The sequence below is a fragment of the Mytilus galloprovincialis genome, chromosome 2 (genome assembly GCF_965363235.1).
Source record: "Mytilus galloprovincialis chromosome 2, xbMytGall1.hap1.1, whole genome shotgun sequence".
Taxonomy (NCBI): Eukaryota; Metazoa; Mollusca; class Bivalvia; order Mytilida; family Mytilidae; genus Mytilus; species Mytilus galloprovincialis.
Genome location: NC_134839.1, coordinates 62612410 through 62635090, shown reverse-complemented (window position 1 = coordinate 62635090; position 22681 = coordinate 62612410). Strand labels below are relative to the sequence as shown.

Sequence of the window (22681 nt, the reverse complement as noted above, 5' to 3'; positions counted from 1 at the left end):
AATTACATCACGTGACTATTCTTGCACGACAACGGTGTATTAGGTATATTTTACCTTTTAATTAACATATGAATACACGTTCAATTCGCATTGTATTTTAAATACGTACGCTAAGACAGTTAAAGGGATATACTAGTTTAACGGCCGTTATTTTATCCGTGTGTCAGCTAACATAGCAACGGCGGAAGTCTACATAGAAGCTTATTCATGTGTACATATTGACTGTGCGAAAACAAAACTGTGACAAGTTTGAAGCTTATAACTAACTGTTATTTTATATACATTGTGTTTATTTTTAAAATATTTTGTTTCTAATTCATCATATAAAATATAAGATTGAGAATGGAAGTCCAACAAAAGAAAAAGGAAAAAGCGACAAAAGGTAGACACAACAAAATCTACCGCACTCCACCAACCCCAGAACCTGAGGAACTGCTTTCAAAAGAGCGAACATTTGTCTTGGACAGCAATGCATGCAGTAGTATTTCTACAGACTATTCTAAAACAAACCCAAAGCTGGGGCCAGTGATACCACCTTATAATTCACAGAAGGATATACATTCACGAAATTATTACGAGTTTGAAGGAGTACCTAAAACTCTCAAGAAGACCCAACAGGTAGGAAGATGGTTCTCTTTTACCGGTATATCGTTATTGTAACTTTTAAAAGTCAGAATGTTTCCTTTTATATATTTTTTTTTTGTAATCACGATTTATGCAGATATGTTTTACATTTAAGGGGCCAGCTGAAGGATGCCTCCGGGTGCGGGAGTTTCTCGCTGCATTGAAGACCCATCGGTGGACTGTTGTCTGCTCTATGGTCGGATTGTTGTCTCTTTGGCACATTCCCCATTTCCATTTTCAATTTAACTGGTTATAAACTTAACTTTTGAATCTTTACACAACGTTATGACAAATCACATAGAGACTTGTGGTTTGAAAGTTTGCCCTGTCTCTTCATAATATAAAAAAAATAGTTGTTTTGTTTCCAAATGTTTATCGAATGCACTGCTTCAGAAAATTGAAATGTTTTAATAAACCAGTACAATGGATCATATTATATAGGTCTGTTGATATAGGGTGCTTAGACATTTAACATTGAAGAATTGTCCTTTTTTTACTAGAATCTGAACTGGGTACAACTGTAATTATCATTTTAACAGTAGGTACAGGTTGAATATGTGGCATCTCTAGACCCTTTTATTCTAATTATTGATACTGAAACGAAGAAGTGTACGGTACTTTAATTTTTAGCTGTAACTTTCGATCAAAATCTCCAGCACTTTTTTTAGTGATGCCTGTGAATTAAATGATCATGAAATCAGTTCCGAACAAAACATTTAAAATGTCAACATAATCTGAAGGAACTACAGCAAGAAATTAAAGATGAAATATTTACACCCCATAAAAGCAAAAACATTTCCTATGTGTTTTGAAACATTTTACCAGACTTGCCATTTTGATTTAAGTTAATATGAAATTATTTGAGTATTGATCTTTAGATTACAATATAAACTATTTAGCTTGAGTTCACAATATAAACTGTATGAAAGATAAGAAATATCTAGTCTTGTTTGTTCAACACAATATATTATACATTACATTTTGAATACTTACTTCAATTAAACCAAGGTTTTATTTGCTTTTTGATAAATTCAATCAATGAAGTTTTATTTAACGAATAATTCGAACAAACACCACATTTAAATTGAATACCCGAACATAACATGTCAAACAAAACACATACTGGGGATAAAATTGTCAATATATCTTCATTTAAATTCTTTCACGTGACTGAGCAGGTTTAATTATATATGTTTTATCGCGCTATCATCAGCATGACATTTTAATTTTATCAATTAGTTGAGCATTTCATTGAGGTGGATTAGGAACAGTCTAATTGGGTTTTTTTTTTTTTTGCAGATAAAACTTTAAGCATTGATTAGTCCTTTTTTAGCCATGATATCTTTCCTTACCCAGCAACATATTAATTTTTTCTCATATGGGATTACTGAGTAAAGCTTATTCATTGTTTGATCGCAATGTCCAGTGGCTAATATTTCAAACATATAAAGGACGAATTCAACAGTATATTGAACTTTTCCAATGTAAAAGGGAAATGATCAATGGACTTGAGACATTTTCTGAATGTAGTAGTATAGAATAAGGGGCAGTTGCTTGTGTCAGTTTCACTTGCACCTAAGTACGGTCACATAGGGGGTTAAGTAATTTATGCTGAGTGGACCGTGCTCTGTAGTTTACATCCTCGTCCTTTGATCTCGGGTGGATAGTTGTCTCATTCAATATCATACCACATCTATTCGTTTTCCTCTTTTTGTCAATGTTTGAAGGTTGGATTGTTAAATTGAGCAAAACTATCTATTTTCAGTTCTTATAATTCTTACAAGGCTAACATATTCCAAATACTCTTCCTCAAGAAACATATTTTATCTATGTGTATGTTTATTTGATGTATTATTGTCTGGCATTTGTCTAGCGCCTAAATCCTATCATGTTGACAGCTTTGTCAATAAACATGTGTAACATTTAAATCGAAACTTACATAAGAGGGTGCTAGGTTCTCCAACTATTTATTTATTAAAATATTTTAATAAATCTGTGCGTGAGACTGTGAATAGTAAGCCGTAATTCAAGTTTAGTGTATTGTCAACATTAGAATTTTGCAACTAAGTTTATATGTACCCCCTGGTTTTGTGAACTTATTTAAATGTTTAGGTTACCTATTGTCAAGAAAGTATTCAGGTAGAAATGTCGACAATAAGCTACTCATATGAACTTATATTAGTTTGTATATTTTCAATATCATCATGCATAGCTTTCATGTTGTGTTGGGTTGTTGTCTCTCATCGTTTAATTTCTTTAAATAGAATGCAATGGTTGACCAAGGTATATAGATATGATCATTTATATGTCTTTTTTCGATCGACAGCAAAACCCTGGCTAAAGTAGGGCATTCGTTTGCTTGTTCAGGATGTCAAAATTAGTAGCAAAGTCCGCTTATAATGGTGACATTAAATTCAATGTCTCTCGTAGAAAGAGTTTTACATTGTCTGCATGTTGAAGAACATTTTAATGTTGCATGATGCAAGGCTTAACGTCTTTACCTATCCAACATATGGTTTGTTTTTCAGTGCCATTCTAAATTCCCCCCTTCTATCTCTGTCGACTCCTAATATAGTACCTACATGTATCTAATGTTCTAATGTTAATTTGTTTTCGTCGTTAACATGCATGAAATATTTGCCACTGGTCTTAAGGCAAACAACTTGTTATATTTATAAACGTAACTAATGTATGGTTCGGCATCCGTGTATTGACTTATATAAATATGGTCATCTGGCCTTCTTTCAGTCGGCAAAACAGTCATGTCAAATAAGGGTGTTTGTGTTTGCTGTGCGGGATGTATAAATGCATATCCAGGTTCGGTCAGAATGGGCACGTCAGAGTGTCATAATAACACTCGTCAGTCGTTAAAATAATGAGTGCCTTGCAAGATCTATTTGAGCAATCCCTTGGTGGCATATTGCAAGGCAAACTGCATGTCCCTATCAATCATACCTTTGTGTTCCAGTGTCATTGGAAATTTATCGCTTTTCACACTAGTCGGCTCACTTTGAAGAAGCTATAATTGATGTATAATTACTTCTTTGTCTATCGTCATATATATTCATAAAATATTTGTCAAAGAAAGTGCAGAAACATCAATCAATATAACTGTTCGGTTGTGTTTCATGATAATAACAAACGCAGATCGCTTTGTCGGATTGTACACGGTTAAATGATATTTCGCAGATCTATGTTATGATGGACCTCTATGTCCATGATGTCACTTAGTTCTCCGTTGCTTTACGTATAGGTATCACTCAGCTGCTGTAAAGTTCCCTCAATTAAAACTTACAAGACTTTAAATGTATCTAATATTGTTCCGTCAACATGAATGACTATGATTAAGTATTTTTACGTAAATTGAAAAGCAATGAAATATAATTGCTATTTTACAAAACGTTTTCATTTCATTTCGTTGTATTTTATTGATAATAACTAGTCTTCTCGTCTATTCATCCATTACTTCATATGTAATAAATTGATCAAATATGGTTTGTCGTATTTAAAAGGCAATAATTTAAATAATACATTTGAAATCTAATGGAATGACAAGTAGTTGACTCAATGCCTGGTTATATTTCATAATTTAAAGTGCAATTTTTGTATGAAATTCAAAATAGTTTTGTATTTAAATGCCCTAAAAATTTAACGATAATGTTTTATCTCTGGGTCGATATAGGTGCAATATCTGTCAGGCTGGTGACATCCACGTTGACAAGTGTCTGCGACCTAGTTCGAGCTTTTCCAAGATTGAATTCATACACATTGATACTATAGCATTCAATTTAAAGATATTGCAACTTTATAAAAAAAAACCTGTGAGTCCCACAGGAACAGACGTGGCCTAGAAAGTTTGATGTTTTTATTTTATTTTTTAGAATTCTTATTTTTCTGTGTTTGGTTGTCTATTCATTTTTGCTCCTAAACTGCATCTAATTGGTATTTAATTATATTTCCAGTTTGAAAATGGTGGAACCTCTATAGATGGACCAGTGTTAGACTATTTTCACGAACAAGGCACAGGATACCAGTATTTGTCATTAAGGAACCAGTTTGGTGCTGGTAAATATAAATGCAAATGTTGAGATTATATCACATCAGACTGAAAAATAAGTATTCTGACATACACTTAAAAAGAGATCTGAATAAACGTCAATTTGAAACAGCAATCCAACGATAGAAATAACTTGGACATCTACATGTTAAGATACTCACTTCAAAAACAAACAGGTTTCCTTTCAAATTTTTTACGACAAAATTTGGTGTAATTATTTGATTTTGATGAACAGACATCATTTACAATTTTTGATGTTAATGAATAAACCAAAGAAGGTGTAGGGTAAACGTCAATGAAACAGCAACCCAACAAGTAAAAAAACGATCAGAAAAAAAACATTTAGAGATCAACAGACGGTCTGAACAGTTATAAATTAGTATAGATGTCAGGACCATATAAAACACATTTTATATTGTCCACGACAGCCATTTGATGTTGTTTAAAACACAAGATGACGCACAGCAAATTAGTTTTAGCATCCCGTAGTTAACTTATTCTTTCTGTGTCTTATATAGTATTTTAAATGACACCATTTTTTTTTACCCACAGGACATTCTTCTGAATTGACAGATGGGCATTCACAGTTCATGCAAGGTATAAAACCAGTAATAGGATACAACGGAAAATATGGGTACAGAAGAAATTCACCATGGTTACGAATGGAACCATCGCCTTTCGGAACTGCTAGTCGTTCACCTTCTCACTGAAAAACAGGGAAAGTTACTCAAAACTACTGTGATATCTTGCTCAAAAGTTATATATACATATAAGGACCTCGGTTTCTCTGTTTGCTTCATAGTATTCATAAGTGACGCTTTACCTTGTTACAACTTGTCTCTTGAATGTTAGCGTTAATAGCAAAAGATACAGAGCGACCTTAAAATTAGTATTCAAAAAGTATTATGTGTTTTTTTAATCTTGGTTATACTAAAAAATAATCTATTTTATACTTTATCTTGTATGTAATTTCAATACACCTATTATTAAATTGTTCAGAAGATAAAAGTTAGATGTCGTCAGAAACAAGTTTGTTGTAATGGAAAAGAAAGGAAACGGGGTATCCATCCAGAAACAAAATCAGAACAAGCAAAGCAAATGAACGACGCTTTAATTAATGTTCTTCATCTCAAAGTCAAAATGAGGCTTTCAAGTTTATACAATTGTGTCTTCTATCTGAGATTACTATAACACATATATTATATATAGTAATCTCAGCTTCAAATGAGTTAATTTTCTGATTTAAGAATTACAAATATCGCAAAGAACGCATCTAACTTTGTTACACGGGTGTCATTCGGTTTATCGAGAGAAATGAGCGTGAAAGAATATTTAACGGCGGTCAAGTATTGAGCGACGATCGTGAAAGTTCTGGTAACGGATCGTGAAAGACATTTAATCGAGAAGACATATGAAAGGTCAATACATATTCTAATTAAATTAATTACACAGACAAATTTACGACAAAATAAAACTGTCTGTCAAAATGGTTCAACATTATGATCAGTATGTCAGAATATCCAGTTTTAAAAGTACATAGTTATTACAAAACAACAAAAGGCAGATTGCTTCTCGACATTTCAATGACATAAAAAATGTAAACAAACATGATTTTTTTCACAAATTCGACTAGAAAACCTACTTTAATACGAATAAGGGCATTCTATTTGAATTAATCAAATGGTTCTTATAGTTATTTTGTATAAACATAATATGAAACTTGGTAAATAAAGAACTATTTACACAAAAATGGATTTTTTGGATCGTGAAAGATCATGTACCGTATTTTTGAAGATCGTGAAAAGGATCGTGAAATATCCGATGCTACGAAGACGTTCAAATTTTTCTTCAATTATATCATAGTTAATATTTGTTATTGGTATTGAGAAAAGCTATATAGGTCAACATCCTCACTAGGTTTAAGCTTTTCAAAGTATAAATATTTTCAGAAAATGAAATGTAAAATAGTTGGATGATTGTAGGATGAAGCTTTTTATTGTCATGTGAAGTACTCACTTATCACGAGTTATAGGATATCCACATTTGGTATATTGGATCCTATAAACTACATTCACCTGACCCCGAATTTGCCTTATTTCATGGATGACGATTCATTTTTGTGGTCAAGTCCGTATCGCGGATTCGTTAATCTTTAGGATAAGTGTCTGTTGTTATGATTGTGAGGTGTACATTTTCGACTTCTGCAAGGTTTCAACTGACATTGAACCCATTGTCATGCATCATTCGGCAATGCTCGTTTTATGTTGTCTAGCCTTGGATAAATACATGTATGCTATAGCGCTAGGCATTTCGTGTATGGTGTACATGTCTGTTTGCATGTTTCATAAATGACCATAATATCATCAATTGTATTTGATATATTGAATGATAGAAATATGTCTATGTCTGGCTGTCGGTCAGGGTTCATATACTTTTGACCTTATGTTTCGAATTAATTGGCCAGCATAACTTTTATATTTGTCAGTTTCTAAGGCACTGTAGGGATCGGAACACATTTATTTGGTCTACGGGATATTTGTAGAGATCTGTATGTCATGGTTATCTGACCTTGCACTCTTTTTATTAACCATTGACAATCATAATTTAAAAAAAAATGTGGTATGATTGCCAAAGAGACAATTATCCACAAGAGACCAAGGTGACACAGACATTAACAACTATAGGTCACCGTACGTCCCTCAACAATGAGCAACGCCCATACCGCATAGTCAGCTACAACAGGTCCCCATAGTGACAATGTAAAACAATTAAAACAGGAAAACTAACGGCCTTATTTGTATAAAAAAAAAATGAACGAACACCAAATATGTAACACATAAACAAACAACAAGCACTGAATTACAGGCTCCTGACTTTGGACAGGCACATACATTAATAATGTGGCGGGGTTAGACACGTTATTGGGATCCCAACCCTCCCCCGAATCTGTGACAGTGGTATAACTGTACAACATAAGAAAGAACTATAAAAATCAATTGAAAAGGATTAATTCATCAGATGGACAAAAATACATTAAGCGCATTAAGCGCATTTGACACTTCTAGTAAAACCCTTGATTTTATAGACGTTCCATAAAATTAACTATCATAAGTAAAGCAGACGAGACATTACAGCATTTGCGATTTGGTATTCTATAGTCTGTAGTATATAGTTAAATCAATCCACATCTGCGTTGCATATACAGAACTTAAGAAAATACTGTTGCACAAAATGTTGGTTATCGTTCAATCTCTAATCACTCATGAAAGATGCTGTAATTTTTTGTTTGATGGATATCATTTTGGTTTAAACGTTGCATATCCATATTATTGGCTATTAGTAAATAGTGTCAGTCTGCATGAATTGCACTTGACCGATTCTAAGAGCTGATTCTTTCAAACTAATTATCTAGAGATGTTTTAGTTGTTTTTTAACTTTCGAGGTAAAGCGTTGAATAAAAAAAAGCTTTAATGTTCATCCTTATCAAAATAGTTACAGGCTTCAACCAGTTTCAGGTTTATCAAATGGTAAAAGAAATACTGATTTCTGATTACTAGTAATACGTCTGGTCACGCATTATCTTTCACGATCAAAATAATGCGTTGCCTGATCTTTCACGATCAAGTTTGATGGATATTCAACAAATTCAAGGTTTTCATAAACAAATTAATGCTTTTAAGAGGAGAACATACCTTAATTTTACTGTACTATCAGATACACCAAAGATTACATTTCAAATATATCACGATGAACTGAAACATGACCATTATAGTAACAAAAAGTGTGTTATTTGTAATAAATTGCATATACATGCATTGCGCCTATTGTGTTTTTTCATAAAGTACTGCATATTTTCTCTTTCTTATTTCACAGTTATGTTGGGGAAGTTAAACCATTTTGACAGACATATTTTTTTATTCGGATTTGTTCCGCGTTTTGAAAATTAAGCGATATTTTTAAAGATTCTGACCTAGAATTCCCATTAAATGTCTTTCACGATCCGTTACCAGAGATTTCACGATCGTCGCTCAATACTTGACCGCCATTAGATATTCTTTCACGCTCATTTCTCTCGATAAACCGAATGACACCCGTGTGTTATGTGACGTTGATATAACAACAAGAACAACATACGTTTACATCAATTATGGACCCACACGGGACATAAAAAGCAAACATGTAAAGAAAAGAGAATATTGATTAGCATAGATACATACAATATAAATACATAATTACGATATATGGAATGTTTTATTGATCTATTTTATAGTTCTGTTTTATTCAACTAATAACTTGATGATTTCGCTTAACATTAAGTTAAACAAGAAACTGTCATCAGGCATATGATTACGTAGTAAATACGAAAAAACAGTTATTGGCTGTTCAGTCTTCTGTTAAGCTAGGTTCAAACTTCCGATCAGATCATCTCGATCAAGCCCGATCAAGTCAAATTAAGCGATCAGGTGACTGGTCTGACTCAATTGACAAGAATGTTCGGGTTGGTCTACCTTGGTGGTCTTCGATCTGCCTTTCTACCCGTCAAAAACATTCGGGTAAGGATCGATAAGCCAGTCCAGGGCCGTTACTAGCCTCTTTTTAAAGTGAGGCAAAACATTCGCCGAGCGTAGCGAGGCGAAAAATATTTGGCGAGGGGTCGGGGGGGGGCGCTGAAGGCCCCCGGACGCTCTGAGAAAAATAATGCAAAATCGTGCATTCTGAGCTATTTTTTCAACAATATTCTGGTCTCATAGCAATAACAAAAATTCATTGTATTCTAAGACTTTTAGGTTTTAGGGATAACATTAAAAACAGATCGATATATATATGATGGATAAAGCAAAAATTGTAATTCTCATAATCCTTAATACCGAATCTGTCTGTCTGTTCTTGTCTTGTATTGTACTTAGACTTTGGTGATTTTTTTATGACTAGATTTAAATATAGTGACAGTGCAGTATTATACTTTAAGTACTAGTACTGTTAAAGTCGACACTAGGGACCATCTTGACCTTGTTTTACGATATTAATGATTCTTTTATTGTTGGAGACCATCCAGCAACTATCAAGATGAAGAACAGGAATTAAACTTTAACAATTGATCATTTGTATTTTTCTATACATTGACTTTGTGTGCCGCGGATTAGGTTCCGTGCACGTGTACTCAATGTTCCTTTTTTTCTGTTTAAAGAGTCTGAACATGACTTAATGTAAGGGTAACCCTTCAATGTAAAAGGTCATATGGCAATACATTGTTGTTGGGTTTTTTCATTTTTTTTGATACCGTGGAATTGATGACCATATTTCAATTTAAACCATGTCAGCTAGCTTTCTAGCTTTATCTACGAAAAAAGCCAGTTTTGTTCTCTTTGATATCAAGTTCAATTCTCCATGCAGAAACGACGATTCATTTCTGTGTCTTGTAGCATCGTATCCTTAAAATATTTTCTCGCACATTGTCTGGACATCGGTTGGCATGCAACATTGCAAAACCACACGTTTACAAATGAAAATCAACATTATAAAGTAGGACAATAAATTAACAAAAGACAAACCCGGGACATAGAAGTACAAACAATAGACCATCAACTCTGATAACTAAAAGTAAAATAGAAACATGGATCACGAAAAACATGAAGGGGCTATACCAGAGAGTGAAGAGAACTGGCTTCTTGCAAGACACTTTCCGTCAAAACAATTTGACAATCTTTCTGTTTCAGTTTTTTTTTTTTTTTTTTTAAATTTCAAACATGAGGCATTTGCCTCATTTGCCTCAATGTAGTTACGGCCCTGCAGTCACTCGAGAAAAGATCGAGAATTCGTCGAGTATCGGTCGAATTGGTCGGGAAAGGATCTTGAAGAGATCGAGTTTGGTCGGAAAACAAAAAAAAAAAATACCGATCAGTACTCGATCATCTCGACCATTGCTCGACTAATGTCCGACCATTTCCAGATAATCTCGATCAATGCCCGATCGTTTCCAGATCACTGCGACTTCTATATTTTATTTTATCCCAGACCAACTCGGCCAATACCCGAACCCTTCGCGACCACATTCGACCACTCTTCGATCTCTACTCGCCCATACACGAGAACACATGACTGCTCATAACTCTGCCTCCGCAAAAATATATTGGCAACATCAAAAATAACTGTACAAAACTTCCTCCATGTACAGTACGTGTCTTAAGTTTTGCAAGGAGAGGTAACATTTTAAAAGAGAGGCAAGAATCAAACTCAAAGGTCGAAAACAAACCGACACAGTCGACTAAGTTATCTTTCGAAGTTGGTTGATAAGAACATCGATCAAGATTATATTTACCTGTTTTATGGGCTATTTTCTGCTTTGTCAGTCCGTATTTTTCGTTTGTCCAAAAATGTGTGTACTAGTATAAAAAAAGAAGATGTATAATAGTACAATTGCCAACGAGACAGCTCTTCACAGAACACCAAATGACATAGAAATGATTAATAACGACTATAGGTCACATTACTGTATTGTTTTGTTTTTCATTCGAACTTTTTTACGTAATTTCACACAAAAAGAAGACGAGAGACAAATATTTTTTTTTATTTGGAGCGAATTTCGTTCTTACACTAGCGATACAAACAGTTCAGCCTGCACACGTTTCGATCATTTGTTTCTAACATAGATTTGTAAAGTTTGCATAATCTTTGACAAACTATACACTCGCTGCTAATGCGTCTACTGTTTGTCGTTTGACGTTATGTTAGTTCAAACGATGAATTTCTTTCTAACTTCAACATTAAATCAATTATCTAAACGTGTTCTTGCTTGTCATAACTCAAAATATTGTCTTAATTTACTCAAATTTAGGTATTATCATCATTTCTTTCATAAAATAACAGCTATGAAAGAAAGGAGGGTAATACCTAAATTTGAGTAATTTTAGACAATATTTTGAGTTATGGTAAGCAAGAACATATCTCTTTTTTTAAAAGGGGTTTATCATCACTATCTTCATACATTCATCTGATTGAAATGAAAAACTGTAAATAAAATTAAATATGCATAGAAGAGCGATGACCTCTGTGTCTATAACATCTTCAACGGAAGCTATTTCCCTGCGTAATAAGTTCAAATAACAACAAAATTTTCATGCGTTTTTGACAGTTCAAAAAGGGTCAGCAAACTCTGATTAAACGATGCATATGTTTCTACTACTGTAACGTGTACACAAACTATAAAAAATGGCACACAACGTTTTTTAAACTTTGGTTAGAAAGAAATGCACTCTTGATCTCTTGATAGATATATGTTAAGTTGTAAACAGTTTCAGAAAAGGTATCACTCCATGGGATTGAAATTCTACTTTGGCTCAAATTTTGGGGAAATATGTGACATGTTTGCCCTCTTTTTACAACATTTTTAAGCAAATACATGCAGGTTGTTGCCATACAGGAAAAAGAAAATAAGTATCTTTAACCATTCAACTACTGGATATCAAATCAATGAAAAATACTGATTACTTACTTATGCACATATATTACACAAACAGTATGCTTTATTTGTAAGAATGCAAGGAAAAAGGTTGGTAAAGTTTATGTATATTGCTATCTAACATAAGTACTAATCCAGTGACAAATCTCATTTTGTGGTGTCATTTCCAAATAAGAACAATACAACTACCATTACATATCAGTGTCCACTATGAGGAAGTTTTCATAAGCATTGTGTTCCTCTTTGTTAAGTTAGTGCAAGTCTCTCATACTGCCCACATGTGGTCGGCGTGTCAGCCACTGCCTCACCTAAACTTCTCGGCGCCCGTTGCTGTCTTCACCTTTTTGTTCGTCTTCTTTTCACTCTCCAAGCTCCGTTACAGCTATTAACCTGTCTCTCGAAGCTCTTACCACCTTGCCAACAAATCCAATTGCTTTTTTTTCTATATAGATATTTTAAATGTATGATTTTACTCGGACCTTCTACTGAATATAACCAAATGTACGGAAAATGTGTCCATGGGACACTGATAATACCCCAGCTAGCATATATAACATTATAAAGGGTCATTACTCAAGAACGGCAACCCTAATTTGCATTTGAACTGTGTTTTATGGTAATAAGCATTGTGTATACAGCGTTTCATAAAATTTGGTTGAGGCAAAATAAAATTAGAGAACGGAAACTAATTTTGTTGGGACGTGCGCACATACGTACGGACGGACAATGGTAACACGTAATACCCACTCCGAAGCGGCGGTGAATAAAAGTTTCGGACGTTTTTATACTGAAAGTGTGCATACCCGACCTTTTCCCGATTATCCATACGACCCATATACGATCAGGTCGATCTGGTCTGGTCGAGATCAGACTGAGATCGTGAAAAAGTTTATTTGGTCTAGCTAGTCGAGTAAAGATCGTGTAAAGATCGTGAATTGATCGGAATTACACGAGTTAGGTCGTGTACAGTCGGGTGGCGGTCGGGTAGAAGTCGAAAAATTTGGTTGAGCTTGGTCGTGGAAATTTGGACAATCGGGTTCATCGAGGTGATCTGATCGGCAGTGTGAACCTAGCTTTAAAGTGTACCCTTTTCATCCGTTGTAATTAGTTGCGTCCCCCTATCTTTAACTTTTCAAAAATCCCTGAAACCATTTTGACCAGATGAGCCTAATTTAATTAAGAATAAGAGAGAAAAAAAAACACGAATAAATACACGTATGTCGTTATTAAAAAAAATTGTCCTGAGTATTTATAGGTTTATTGTCATTTGATTAGTTTCGTCTTAAACTTAAATAGTAATGATAATTACAAATAGAAGACTGATGGTCATGTTTTGTACTTTTTATCCCTAAAACAACAGGAATAAAGACAAATTGAATTCATCAGGCAGAAATAATTTGCGCCAACTGAAGTTTTGTTATAAATTGCGCCACTTTCTATTTTTCTGATGGTTTTAATTCCGCCAAAAAATAGAACCAAATTGCGCCACATTTACCTATATATTTTTTACCTATATCATACATGTAACCGTTATGCCCGCGTCACACTGTCCCGATTTTTACGCCGATGGCAATACGATTATGGAAATTTTCAAAATCGGGACTGATCGTACCCAGATCGGGCTATTCGTAGTGCCATCTTTAACCATCGTAGAACCATCGGCCACTTTTTCTAGCCTTCGGGGACAACTTCGGGAAGGGTTCTAAATTTTTTAACATGTTAAAAAATTCCCGAAGGTGCGTCCGATGTTGAGGGTTCGTATTCAGTTCGTATCACCATCCTCACCATCGTAATGTCACCGGGAATGCATCTTTGAACATCGTATTGCATTCGTGTTTCCATCGTTTCCATCGGGCAGTTTTGACATTACGATGTCTACACGAATGAATCACGAAGCTACCCGAAGGTCTTACAATGGCAACACGACTTCGTAAAGACCTCTTAATCCCGTCGTGTTGCCATCGAATAAAAGTACGAAGGCGACAAGATGGAACTACGACGGCAATGAATTCAGCTAAATGTAAGTTAATTTTCGCACTAAAATACATTTAAAGTGCCATGCGCGATATGCACTGGTCAGTCTAATACGACAGTTAAGAAAGACGTTCACAAAACATGAAGCTCATATCATATGATTCTATGAGAACAAGAAAGGCGACAGCGTTGTTTCTATTTATTCAAATGGAACAAGAAGAGCAGCTATTACAGGCTCAGGATGTACTTTTACAAGTAAAATATTATTTTTTGTCAATTTTTCATATCAAGTAACATAATGAAAATCATAAACGCGCCTCGTACACCAACACTACAGGTACACGTATATAGGGAAACCAATAAACTAAGTTTTATAAGAATTAGACAAAAAGATCGATTTCCCACCATGCATGGCAGACTTGTACAGAAACGATATGTTGTCGAAATTCTGTTTTACCCTTCAAGCCCACGATCTTCCGTCTTATGATTAAACCAGAAATTAAATGTACAATATAATATATATTCAATATTGATCAAACAATTTAAAACGCGTGATGCCTTCGGCATATAATTTAAATGCATCGTAAGCTGTACACGACGTCTTTTAGACATCGTAATCCATCGTGTAGCCTTCGTAACCCATCGTGTAGCCTTCGTGATCCATCGTGTAGGCTTCGGCTGAGATATGAAGCTTAAATACCCGTCTTCTGTTAACCTTCGTATGTCCATCTTTTGCTATCGTATATAATTTCGGCACCATCGTATAGACTACGTTATTCATCGTACTTGCTTCGGTCACTTTTTTATATTTTAACGAGATCGGGACCAACTTCGTACGAACTTACAATTTTCGCATTCGGGTGTCCATCGTATATAAAAATCGGGACAGTGTGACGCGGGCATTAACATATCCACTTTAGATTAAACTGAACTCATGAAAATTAAGAAAACTCACTAAAACATAAATTGTTCAGTAAAAGAATAATTTTTCACATGGAAAGATGTCTGACACATGTATGATCGTTTAAGAAAATAGAGTCTGATAATGGGAAACCTACCATCGTTATAGAAGATAGGCTTCAAGGCATTTAATTGTAAAGAAAAACGAAGATATATGATGGGGATCTAAAACAAGTTAGACTCGGAGAAGTGAGCATATCTTTTTTATTTGTATTGCATTTTAAACAGGACTCCAAGATGACTTGTGGATTACAATATGATTCAAAGGGCATTTCACATACCGTATATACTCTTTGTGGGGTGGGAGGGATTGGTTTTGGTGTGCTGGATGTATAAATATCAGGTATTGGCAACTTCACATTTAATGCTCCGTGTATAGATAGGCCAAACGTTCTAAAAACAAGTGAAAGAATCCTTACACCAACTTATAAAGGACCAGCTGATAATCTTCGTCCAGATACGCACTTTTCCCCGTCTTCTGTCTCGATCATTTTTTTTAGAAACTGCTTATTTGCTTTACAAGTTTGTGTTAAATGTATTACATGTTTGTCACTGGACGATACGCATGCAAAAATCTATCAATTCTCATTCCATACCTGTTATTGCGAATCGCGACATCCTTGGCATAAGTTGCACAAAGTTTTGTAAATACTAACTTTTTTTTAAATTTTACCAAGAAGACCCTTTTAAAGGATATAGCTGTAATATAGAACATACAAGAGACACCGAACTTTCTTTTATTTAAACAACTATCTTTATGTCAATAGCTATGTATCTTACCCTGCAACCAACCAACATCCTATGGATATAGGCTAGCTTACTCAGAAATAAATGCAGTATTCCTTCTTTCAACAACTACGGTCACCATCGTACTATGGTGTTTGCAAAATTAAAGATTCTACAAAGTCACTTAATGAAAGAAGATCACCAACGTCAGTTAAAAAACAATCAAACAGGTACAAAGGTTTAACAGAGAAACATAATTTATTTATAATTTATAAAATTCATAAATGGAGAAATATTATAGTTCTACAAGGCCTTCAGAAATACTGCTAATAACTGCACTGTACTAGTGGCCTCTAATCAAGTAGAGACTATAAACATATAAGGTATTGCAAATTACTAAGAAGATAAGGTTCCAATTTTCCATAAATGTTACCTATATAATTATACTCATTTGCGGTTTGTACTTGCATGAGCAATACGTCAAGGTCATTTGCAGAGCAGGATCTGCTTAACCTTTCAGAGCAGCATCTGCTTAACCTTTCATAGCAGTATCTGCTTAACCTTTCATAGCAGTATCTGCTTAACCTTGTAGAGCAGGATCTGCTTAACCTTGTGTAGGGCAGAATCTGCTTAGCCTCCTGGAGCAGCATCTGCCTAACGTTTCAGAGCAGGGTCTGTTTAACATTGTAGAGTACATGAGATTGACCCTAGTATATAGTGCGGTCGTATTTCTCAGTCCATGCATGTTTTGTTTTTTAGATTTTTTTTTTGTCTTTTATTTTATTGCCATGGCAATGCCGTCTCATTTCTGACTTACGTGGTTATTACTTGGTATCTTCCGTTTCTCTTTAACAACTTCCTCAGGGGATGAATTTGAGTATTCTTAGTTCGTCCGTTTTGGTCTTTTATCTCTTCAAGCATTTTCATCTGTTGCTTTCTATTTGGATTTGAGCGTTCGTGGTTACGAATTTGTTAAATGGCCAATACGATATATCTGTACCTCTACTTACTATCAACATATTTTTGCAGTAAATGTTGTGCATTCGAAATACTTTCTGGATTTACCGTCATCAGTAACGCTCAAACCTAAACATTAGCGAAAAACTTATCCATTTATTGAAATACTATCAAATTCAAACTGCAAAATTTGTAAATTCAGCTTTCATTCATAGAAAAAAAACTTTACGTCTAATTCTGTATTTTTATTTTGTAAACTTTTACGTTTTCGGATATGCTATTATATTGCTAAAGTGACATGTAGGTCCAATGGGTCGGGTGTAAATATCAAATTGCTATGTATATATAGACAATAACTGTTTCGTGTCTTTAAATATCAGCTGTATTTGTACGAGGCTAGGAAACAAGGTGTATATGCGAGCTTTTAGCGAGCTTCTACACCTGTTTCGAGCCGAGTACAAATACAGCTGATATTTAAAGACGCTAAACAGTTATTGTCTTTATCCTGCAATTAGTTCTGTATATTGTTTGTGTTTTGAAAGACACAAAAACTAAGATATTTAGCATTTATTTTCGATTTGTAATCTCTTGAGGCCCGCGTAGTAATATCAAAATCACACATTACGCTAAAGACGGGTTCGCAAAAAAAGAATCTCGAATGGGCAACAATAATACATCGCTCAAGGTGAATAATTATCTATTTGAACATAAAAACTAATGTTAACAGTAAAAACAAATAACAAAACATTGTCAAATTTGAAACAGAAGTGTACGAATTGTCCTACGCTTCAGACTTGACATTCACTTAACATGCATGCTGAAATTGGCATGGTTAATTTTGTAACACAATCATAACAAACTGGACATACATATATATTATAGTTAATTGCAATATGCATTGTGTTTAAATGTAATATCAGTATTTAGTTTCTATTATAATCTTAAATCAAACCTATCTTACTTTTGAGATATAGTTTTTCATATGTGACGTCATTTTTGTGCTGTTTCAGAAATTTCATAAATTCAAATGTGACGTAATTTTTGTGCCTTTTCACCATCGTATGTGACGTCATTTTTATGATTTATTGCGTTGAGGCCTGGACTGAGTCGGATGTGTCTATTCTGCGTTGGTCTTTGCATTATGTATTCGTGTTTGTTTTCTGTAATTAGTTAATACTTCAGTTTCATTATGTATATCTTTTATATTCATTTGAAAAAATTTACTGCTTGCAATATAGCATTAATTGTTCTAAATAATAAGGATGTTCTTACCCAAGCATAAAACATAGCCGTATTTGACACAACCTTTTTCAACTTTTGATCTTCAGTGCTGTACAACTTTGTACTTTTTTTTTACTTTCGATCTTTTATATCTGGGCGTCAATGGTGAGTCTTGTGTGGAAGAGGCGCGTTTTTGGCGTATTGAATTTTAAACCTGGTGCTTTTTGTTATGCATTAATCATGTGTTTCTTTGTCTAATATGTTCTCCTATTTATTTGTATTGTAGTCCTGTAATATTTTAAAAGTTGTCATTTCAATGTTATATATGTTATATTTAACATTGCCATTAAAGTGCGAGGTTTGGCATGCCACAAAACCAGGTTCAACCCACCACTTTTTCCTTTAAAAATGTCCTGTACCAAGTCAGGAATATGGCCATTGTTATATTATTGTTCGTTTCTGTGTGTGTTACATTTTAACGTTGCGTCGTTTGTTTTCTCTTATTTTTGAGTGTAATTTCACATTGCGATAAGACGTGTCACGGTACTTGTCTATCCCAAATTCATGTATTTGGTTTTGATGTTATATTTGTTATTCTCCTGGGATTTTTTCTGATGCTTGGTCTGTTTCTGTGTGTGTTACATTTAAGTGTTGTGTCGTTGTTCTCCTCTTATATTTAATGCGTTTCCCTCGGTTTTAGTTTGTTACCCCGATTTTGTTTTTTGTCCATGGATTTATGAGTTTTGAACAGCGGTATACTACTGTTGCCTTTATTTATCATACACATTCAAGTTTTGAAATCGACAATTGTCATCGTCATTGAAATGCAACTGGAATACACATTCTGAGGTCACACAGGTTCAAACGGTGTGTTCTCATTTCGCCTTAACTGTGAATTCAGGTAAAAAAGGTACAAAATATACTAAGGCCAGATGGGAATTGAACTAAGGCGAAATGTGAATTTAGATAAAAAATATTAAATAAGCAAATTAAACCTGCTTCTCTTAAAATATCGTTTGTTTCATATTTAATAAAAGTTGAAACTTTTTTTTAGCAGTTAGAAAAATCTTAAATTATTTAACTATCCTTTATATTATGCAACACACAAAAAGTTTAATAAAACAGAAAAACATGTTTTCCCACAGACTTGTTTAATTATATAACAGAAACTTTAAAAAAAAAAAAATAAAAATAAAAAAACTGTGCTAATTATATATTATTTTTCCACAGAACCTGGTGTCTCGCCTAGTTTTTAAAAACTTTAACTGCAGACTATATGTAATGTAACTGGATGATAACCTAAGTCCATTTATAAGTAAAATACGGAAAACAAGGACAAAATTTTAACTAATTTAAATTTCTTTCTAGATACTAGCTTTTGATCATAAACAAGCTTCTGTCCAAGTTTGGTACAAACAATACTCAGTCCGGCAGTGGGCGGAGCTTTAAAGCGATATCTGTATAGTATATAGATACAGCATAGCGATATCTGTAGGGCTGTATCTGTATAGTAGGACACCTAATTGCAGGATAAAATTGTATAAATGTATGTTGTGATACACATGTCACTATAATAAATAATAACTTACTTACTAACATTAGAAAGCAGGGTGCATAAAGTATACGTAGAACGTTAAGAGCTTAAGTTATGGTCAAAAGTTTAACTGATTTTAGGGTTGTTATGCATTTAAACTTTGGTAGTTTTATCCATTACCTTAGCTCAGTATAAACGCAGGATTAAACTTAATATAAACAAGTGGTATGTATAGACAAAATGGTTTAGACAAATTACGAAACATGGGTGTGTAAGAAATAGATAAACATATCCTCTTATATTTTTAAATTGTGGAAAAATTACTAGGCAAGATTATTCAGGTAAGCTTAATTCATTCAATACACAAATGTTTTAAAGTGTACTTCTCAAAACAGTTTCAATATATTTTGTGTAAAAGTTTTTTACATGATAAAGCATTAATATATTTCTCTATTTTTATGATATCAAAAAGGAGTAGGTTCAGTAAGGCCCCAAAATATAGCAGTTTTAGAAAATTGTGAAAATGTAATCTTTAAGCTATATTTTGGAAAGTAAAATGCTTCTGCTACATAAATATGAGCGGTTTTTGACAATACAATGCACAAATATCGCGTTCTAGCATCATTATGTTATGCTAAATTACTGAAACCTTCAGAATTTTAGCATTTTGGTTAATTTTTAGACGGTATAAAATAAAAATGAAAAAACCAAAATCTGAAACACATCAAACGAATGGATAACAACTGTCATATATCTGACTTCGTACCGGTCTTTTCTTATGTAGAAAGTGGTGGATTAAAACCTGGTTTTGTAGCTAGCTAAACCTCTCTCTTGTATGACAGTTGCATAAAATTCCATTATATTGACAACGATGTATGAACAAAACAAACAGACATAATAGGTAAAAAATGCCAAAATAGGGGCACATGAGTCAATAATATATTGTGTTATAATCTTAATCACTATAGAAACTAGCAAATATGTAGCAAAGAAACACAAAAGGGTGTATAACAAAACACCTAAGCAAAAATGAAAGCCTTAAACAATTTGCTATACGACAAAAACAATAAGGCATAAGAAAGACAACCACTGATAAAATTGAGAAATGGAAATGGTGGAATATATCAAAGAGACTACAAAACGGACAAAGAGCAGATAAAAGCCGATGGATTCTTGAGACATTTACATTTGGCGGGATTAAACAAGGAGATGTGCAAAGCATTCTTTTCGGTCTGGATAGCGAAAAAAACCCTAAAAATAGCGAATTCTTTAATTTTTACAGAACTATTGATTGTATAATTTAGATACTTTATAACAAAATCGTCAATTATGAAGACTATACAACTCAAAAACATGTAAAAATTGGCATACTAGTACATGAGCTAACATTTTCATTTGACACAAATGTAAATAAAAATATGATATGAGATAATGACTTACTCCAAAAAATATCTAACAGCATTAACATTAATGTTGTTATATATAAAAATGAGAATAGAAATATATATTCGACTTCGTGTACCTTTGAGATATACATCTAAATGTTGAACACAAGATATCAAAATAAAGCTATTTTTTTTGCATTTTTGCATAAAATCATGAAGTTTGAAACTGAATCAAATATGAAAGAAGTAATTAAAAAAAAGAGGAGATATTGTATGATTTTCAATGAGACATTAACCAGCAAATAATTAAATGTAAACTATAAGTCACTTTGCGGCTTTCAAAACACATGCATGTCGTATTGAAAGTTATTAGCGCCCCGGAAAACCATTTGTATCTATAAAACAATCCTAAAAAATCTCATAAGAAAGCAAAGCTGACAGTTACATTCGTTATAAGCACGCACAACTTAACATTTTCTAATGATAAGACATGAATGTTATTGTATATGTTGCATTATTTAGGATAAACCAATGAATGCAGTCATTCCTGTTGCACTATAACCATAACAATCAATTCATTTCATTTAATGGGAGCTTAATTGCAGCTGCATCACGCAACTAACAATCTAAAGTTCATACATATATTTAAATGTAAGATAAATATAAAAGTATGTTTTCAAGGATAAAGACAACAGACCAAGTAAAGTAAGTATTGTTGAACTACTGACATTAATGCAAACGCGACAACTAAAATTTTATGGTGACCTGCACTTAAAGTGTTTAAATTCAAACTTATACACCATGTAAAAGAAATTGTTTTCGGACGTTATCTATATGTTTACATATTCACAAACTTTAAAAAAAAAAACGTACAAGAGCACACACACTTCGTTTACTGATAATGGTAGACCTGGGTAATATATATAGTTCGCAGTAATAATCGAATAACTCTTTGCATCTATTTTGCCCTGATATGATTTGTTTTCGCCATTTTTTTCATTTTTCACTAGGGCATATATGAATTATATTTATATATGTTTCAGGCATATTCTAAATTTCAAAAGACGTTTTGAAAAATTACTGAATTTTTAAGCAATTTATAAAATGCCTAACTTGACAGGCATTATATAAAATGAAAAAAACTACCGAGTCATTTTGTAAAAAAGGATGGGGTATGATTGTTAATGAGACAACTCTCAACAAGAGACCAAATGACACAGAAATTAAGAACAACAGGTCACCGTACGACCTTCAACAATGAGCAAAACCCATTCCGCATAACCAACGGCATATTTTATGTACAAAATAATTAACGATAAATAATTAGGTAACAAAGTAACAAACGATAACCACTGAATTACATGCTCTTCACTTGGGACATGCACATAATTGCCTATAAAGGTTTAGGTAATTTGTAGAAAAACTATATATATTTGAGATACATATCACAGATAAACACAATATCTTGCTTAAAGAATAACAAATGGTTAAGTAAAAGTAAGTTTATTTTTCAAATAACTAATGTGAAAGTTTGAATGGTTATAATTAGTTTTTTTAAACTGCGTGCACTTTGTACTCACCCTTTTTATTTGATGATAATTTCACGATCTTCTTGTAATGATGGCAGACTATTGTTCTTGCAATAAAACAAAATTTGCAAACATTTATTTTACGAAATCTAGAAAATACTGGAATTTAATAGAGAAAAAAGCAGAGAGTATTTCTATCGACTGGTTGTTGTTGTTGTTTGCGTTCAGTAGCAAATATGTCATGCATATTCAGGA

The 22681-nt window shown here is 33.4% G+C and overlaps 1 protein-coding gene across 1 annotated transcript; it reads left to right on the top strand.

Moving 5' to 3' along the window:
- The first annotated feature begins 168 nt into the window (after positions 1–168).
- Positions 169–5689, top strand: LOC143064076 (sperm microtubule associated protein 1-like). Its single transcript, XM_076236603.1, has 3 exons — positions 169–618; positions 4587–4689; positions 5234–5689. Exons 1-3 carry the CDS (start codon positions 343–345, stop codon positions 5389–5391), a joined length of 537 nt encoding a protein of 178 aa, XP_076092718.1. The 5' UTR covers positions 169–342; the 3' UTR covers positions 5392–5689.
- Positions 5690–22681: the final 16992 nt, after the last annotated feature.

Coding starts and splice junctions, on each gene's coding strand:
- LOC143064076 (XM_076236603.1), top strand. CDS start 343: ATGGAAGTCCAACAAAAGAAAAAGGAAAAAGCGACAAAAGGTAGACAC. Junction 619..4,586: donor CTCTCAAGAAGACCCAACAG/GTAGGAAGATGG, acceptor TTATATTTCCAG/TTTGAAAATGGTGGAACCTC. Junction 4,690..5,233: donor AAGGAACCAGTTTGGTGCTG/GTAAATATAAAT, acceptor TTTTACCCACAG/GACATTCTTCTGAATTGACA.